Source organism: Gymnoscopelus microlampas, assembly GCF_963454915.1.
Source record: "Gymnoscopelus microlampas genome assembly, chromosome: 3".
In the NCBI taxonomy this organism is placed as follows: Eukaryota; Metazoa; Chordata; class Actinopteri; order Myctophiformes; family Myctophidae; genus Gymnoscopelus; species Gymnoscopelus microlampas.
The window spans coordinates 41,718,781-41,724,780 of NC_139940.1; the positions used below are offsets into that span (position 1 = coordinate 41,718,781).

General features: G+C 47.3%; 1 protein-coding gene across 1 annotated transcript in view; it reads left to right on the forward strand.

Moving 5' to 3' along the window:
- mms22l (MMS22-like, DNA repair protein) overlaps window positions 1–6,000 on the forward strand; it is a 45,277-nt gene that overhangs the window by 14,304 nt on the left and 24,973 nt on the right. Inside the window, exons 14-15 of the mRNA XM_084051890.1 lie at window positions 4,730–4,946; window positions 5,563–5,852. Of these exons, the coding sequence (XP_083908016.1) occupies window positions 4,730–4,946; window positions 5,563–5,852 (507 nt within the window). The remainder of the gene's footprint in view (window positions 1–4,729; window positions 4,947–5,562; window positions 5,853–6,000) is intronic.

The following is a 6,000-nucleotide window of genomic DNA, read 5'->3' on the forward strand; positions in this document are numbered from 1 at the left end:
ACATTATTATAAGTCTTGAGGAGGTTGGGTTCTGTGGGGGGTTGATATTGGTTTTTTTTTTGCCTTTGATATTGAATCGTATGCTGAGTGCACTTGTGGTGGTGAGTGCCTCCCTTGTATTTGTGTGTGTGTGTGTGTGTGTGTGTGTGTGTGTGTGTGTGTGTGTGTGTGTGTGTGTGTGTGTGTGTGTGTGTGTGTGTGTGTGTGTGTGAGCGAGCACGTGTGCAAAGTATGTTTGCACACTTTCATGTAAGCAGTAGCACGTGTGCAGTAAGCACGCGCTCACGTGTGCACGGATCATGTCTTTGAATGTTGTGTGTGTGCATGCCAGGTGTGGCACACACACACACACACACACACACACACACACACACACACACACACACACACACACACACACACACACACACACACACTCTTTGATATTTGCTGAGCCCCCTGTTGGGGCAGGTGTCTCAGGAGTCAACCAGCTGCTCTCCAGCTCCCAACGCAGCCAAGGAGCCTCCCGTTCAGACCCCCCCCCCCCCCCCCACCGACCACCACCACCACCCCGAGACCACCTGCTCCTCCTACTTGAGTAGATCAAGTAGGCTAGATCAAAACTTTTGAACAAATAAATGGAGTATTTTCTACTAGTCTACATACATTGTGTTATCGTTACTTTTAACCAACCCGTTTAGACCTGAGGTCCATTCTACAAATGCCTTCTGAAAATGTTTTCTGAAAACCGTATGTTGCTAAAGCTACAAACAATCTAAAATGACACAAATGCTTTCCCGGATTGAATGGGTTAAGTAAAACCGAGAGACCCAAGCTGAGACCACCTGCTCCTCACACCAATGACATGGCTTAAGCTGTGTGTGTGTGTGTGTGTGTGTGTGTGTGTGTGTGTGTGTGTGTGTGTGTGTGTGTGTGTGTGTGTGTGTGTGTGTGTGTGTGTGTGTGTGTGTGTGTGTGTGTGTGTGTGTGTGTGAGACAATGCAGAGGGGAGACCAAACATCACTAAGCTGATGTGCACACATCACCAGAACCCAGCCTTGGACCAAACCGGACCGTCCCATCCTGTGTCCACCAGGGCCGGGCCGGCTGGGCGCCAGGGGAACGGCAGAGAGCCGCGGATAAATCCGCCTTAATGACTTCCCTCTGTCTGGAACGTGCTCAGCAGCACTGCAGACACGAAAGGCTAATTAGCTAACGAGCGTGGCGGTTAATTCGCCTTAACGAAGCCGCATCGGTTTCCAGCACGGATAGAGAGACTGCAGGGAGGGAGAGAGAGATATATATATATATATATATATAGAGAGAGAGATGTGGGTGGTGGATATACTGGCAGCAACTGGACCGGACTGGGACCGATCCAGACCCCCTCCCCTTCCTCTTTGTCTCCCAGGAGATGCAGGGCGTGCCGACTGTGCCGCGGTGGCGGCGGCGGCGTTTTGGGCAGCGTTCCCGCTCATTGGCCGGGCCTCTGTGGGAGGCCCGTGGCGACCGCATTAATGGGATCGACTGGGAACATGTTGATCGCCAAACGCTGGGGGAGTTGGGAGCATCTGCTCGCCTCCGGAAAAAAAGCTGTCCGGGATAAACAAACAAACACACACATACAGGTTGGGGAGAGAGAGGGAGAGAGAGATCGAGAGAGAGCAACACACACTAAAATAATACTAATCCTCTCTCCCAGTGTGTTGCCTGTTACTATCCCCGTCATTTAGTTCTATTATATCACCCATTCAATTAGGCCTGGGAAATATATCCATATGACATTAATATATCAATCTGGGATTGTAATATCGTGATATATAAGAAATAGAAAAATAAATTAAACAGCTTCTCGATTATTCAATTAAAGGTAGGGTAAGTGATATTTTTGTTGGTTAAAACAAAAGGCTTTTGTTAAAAGGTTAAAGCTCTATATTCTGATAGCAATCATTGCTATAGTGTTAACAGGAGTCTCCCCGTCTCTCCAGCTCTTTGATAAACAGAAAATACATTCTCAGGTAGGTGACACAATTTCAGCCAAACGGGAGCTTCGTTCATCAGCTTCATTTCCTGTTACAATTTTCTGTGGACACGAAATTGAACTGTTCTTTAACCTGGTCTCTGTGTCTTTCTTCTTTTGTATCCCCTGTGTGTGTGTGTGTGTGTGTGTGTGTGTGTGTGTGTGTGTGTGTGTGTGTGTGTGTGTGTGTGTGTGTGTGTGTGTGTGTGTGTGTGTGTGTGTGTGTGTGTGTGTGTGTGCGTGCGTGCGTGCGCGTACTGTTACACTGCTTGTGTTTTGACCCAAACAGTAGCACCTCCTCACCTGTGTGGGCTGTGGGCTGCATCTCTGTTTGTAATCTTTCTGAGTGTCCTGCTGGGGGGCAAACAGCCAGAAGGAGTGTGTATGTGTACACATTATATCGTTGCTAGTGTCAGGCAGAAACCTCTTATCTCCAAGTTTTAACTTTTTGTGTTTTTTGGTAAATTAACGCCCTACTTGATCATCCTACAGCGTCACACAAAAGCATCACAATAGCAGATCTACAAGCTCGCCACGTTTTGAGCTTGTAGATCTGCTACTTTTTGCTATTTTTCAATTTGAACCCTGAAAAGTATCAGTTTTGGACATATGAGGTTTCCAGGTGTGTGTGTGTGTGTGTGTGTGTGTGTGTGTGTGTGTGTGTGTGTGTGTGTGTGTGTGTGTGTGTGTGTTACTATACTTGTGAGAACGTCCCCATAAGTATAGTACTGTAGAATGTTGAGAAACCGTTATTGTGAGAACAAGACAAACGGTTGTTTTATGGTTAAAAATAATTTGAGGAGTCAGGCTTATATAATTAGGAAAACATTCAGGTTGGGGAGTACTTGTCTGATTTATACTTTAGTTGTGCACAGGTGTCATGCAACCAAAAATAGCTGATCTACAAGCTCACACAACACATTGCAGTGTAACGTGTTGTTGTGAGATTTTAGATTAGATTCCGCTTTTTTCCCCCGGCTTTAGGATTAGGGTTAGAAAAAAAAGGGCAACATTTGTAAAAGATGCCATTCGTAAAATTGACGTCATAAAATGGTTGATGTCCTGGCAAGTATAGTAATGCAAGTGTGTGTGTGCGTGTGTGCAAGCGGTTGTTCCGGGGTCCATGTGTGTTCAGTTGTATGTGCCTGTGTGTGTGTGTGTGTGTGTGTGTGTATTGATCTCTCCCCGGTGTTGCAGTAAATTGGCTTGGCTGCAGAAAGAGCGACCGTGCGCTCCACCGCTGTGTGTCTGAGTGTCTCTGACATTTAACATGATCTTTAAAGGCATTTCTCCACAGTGTGCCCGCAGGACCTAACAGCGTGCTGGGTGGGTTTCTCCTCTCTCTCTCTCTCTCTCTCTCTCTCTGTGTACGCCAGGCCTCTTGTAGCTGCGAGGGTGAAGGAGACAGGTGGTGGAGGAGGTGGTGGTGTGTGGAGGAGGAGGAGGAGGTGTATCTCGGACAGAAACCTCTTAACTCCATATTCTAAACTTTTTGTGTTTCTTCGTAGATGAACACCCCTACTTGTGGCCTTTAATTAGTCAATCAGTTAATTAGTCACAAGCTTGTGAATCTGCTACTTTTGATGCTTGAATGCTTAGAAGTGGGGTGCTCCTTCCATTCCGACATCTCGGCACTCCGACTAGTGGCTTCCGCATGCGGTGAGGGTTAGGGTTAGGTATAGGGTTCGTTAACGTCGGAAAGGCGACATGTCGGAAAGGCGAAATGCACCCCTTAGAAGTAACAGTGTTTTGGACATGTGAGGTTTCTCCACCCTGAACAGAGACAGAGATCTGTATGTGTGGAGGAGAGAGGGCGTTGGGTTAGTCAGCGTTATGATGAATCACTGTTGTTCAGGGGAACCAATGTGCTCAGAGGAGCAGCCGAGTTGGTCTGAGGATAAATGGGAATGGAAGAGAGAGAGAGAGAGAGAGAGGAGGCAATAAAATGTTGAACACTACCGCTTACCTCGTATTGACACCGGCTACCTCACTCACTCTTTGTACTGAGCCGCATCCAGGGGAATCTCTCTCTGTCTCTCTCTCTCTCTCTCTCTCTCTCTCTCTCTCTGTCTTTCTGTCTCTCTCTCTCTGTCTCTCTCTCTCTGGCTGTCTCTCTCTCTCTCTGTAAGTCTGTCTCTCTCACTCTCGCTCTCTCGTGCTCGTGTATCTACTATCTGGCCCTTCCCTCCTTTTTTCATCTCCTTACCTTAAGGACCCTGTAAGCAGAAAGTACCCTAACCCAGTATGAGTAGGCCTATAAGCTGTATTACGTATTACTTTTTTTCTCAGACAGCAGAATAATATGATATAAACCACCTAGCCAAATTAGAATGATAAAAAGAAGAAAATGCTTTCAAAGTCATGAAAAATAAGCTGTCATTTTTCTGCTAAGGGCTGTGGGGGGGGGGGGGGGGGGGGGGGGGGCAGAGAATGAATGATTCTAGCCAAAATATGGCACTCTAGGGTATAGCATAGATACCTTGGCAGAAGACTGGTGTACCTTGGCAGAAGACTGGCGCAGTTAGGAATTATGCCATCATGAGTGTGTCATCAGGTGAGGCGTTTAGCCCCGCCCAGAAAAACTGCTCTTAGGAGGAAATGGGGCTTCCCCCCCCCCCCCCCCCTTCCCTGTTTACGGGCTCTTTAAATTCCATTTCTGTGTTTTCTCCCCTTAACCCTTCCCTGAACACCATCTTATTATTATTTTTTCTCTCTCTCTCTCTCTCCAAGGATCTACTCCAAGTTCTCCCAGAAGAAGATGGTGGAGCTGTCGGAGGCGGGCCTGATGAACTTCCTGCTGCTGTTTGTGGTGGTGGCCAGGCAGGTGGAGCTGGAGGACGTGGCTGGCAGGGCCTCTGAGCTGCTGGGGCTGCTGCCACCCAACTGTGCCCCCGGGCACCGCACCCTGGTCTGGAGGGGACAGCTGGCACTGCTCCTACTGTTCCAGGTACAGTAGTGAGAACAAGCCTGGAGTTGTTGACAGAGAGTTTTTTGTAAAGATACTGTATGAACTGTATTTGATATTATCTTCTACTAATATACCGCTGGTTCTCGAAGTGGGGTACAGGGACCCCCAGGGGTCCTTGGGAGGGGTACCAGGGGGTCCCCAGCAAAATGTCTTTGGCTATTCAAAAATAGCAGATATACAAGCTCATAGTGCCGCGCTACAAGCTTGTAGATCTGCTATTTTTGAAAAAAACATTTTTCAACTCAAATCTTTGCTTCTGGTGGGTCCCTGGAATAGCATGTTTTGATGGGGATCGGTGGCCAAAAACATAATTTTGTGGGTCCTTGACAAGAAAAAGTTTGAGCACCACTGATATAGCAACAATAGTTTTTCAGAAAAATTAAGACATTTGTTGAGACATGTGACAGTTACAAATGTTCGCTTGAAAAAATATTTATTCAAAGATTTGCACACATTTTCACGATTTTTTAATAGCCCAAAGAAATCTAAAAATACAGATGCATTCCCGGATTGAAAGTGTTAATCTAATAATAATTGTTGGTTATTATTAGTGTGATTAACTGTTGCACCCGTAACACCAATGTGACTTCCACAGGAGCGAGGTCTGGACGTCGGGGCCCAGGCCAACTGGCTGGCCTCCTCCTTCAACAACACCGCCAAGGAGTTCTACAACAAGGACACGGAGACCTCCCGCAGGCTGGCCCTCTGGGGGCCCCTGGGCTGCTACCTGGAGGGCGTGGCCGAGGTGTTCGAGACCAGCACCTCTCTCAGTCTATCGGAGGACAGGCTTCTCAACGAGGGCTTCGATTGGCTGCTGCCGGCGTGCCGCCAGTCAGAGCTGAGCTCCGCCCTGGGCTTCCTGCAGATCGTCCTGGCCCAGCTCAGGTGAGGCTGTCATCATGCTGTAGGGCCCAAAACCATACATTATTATCATAGCTGTTATTCTATCCATTTACTTTTTTCGATAAAGCGAATATTCAAGAAGCGCAAGTATTTTATATAAAAAATAATAATTGGACATTAACGAATCGAT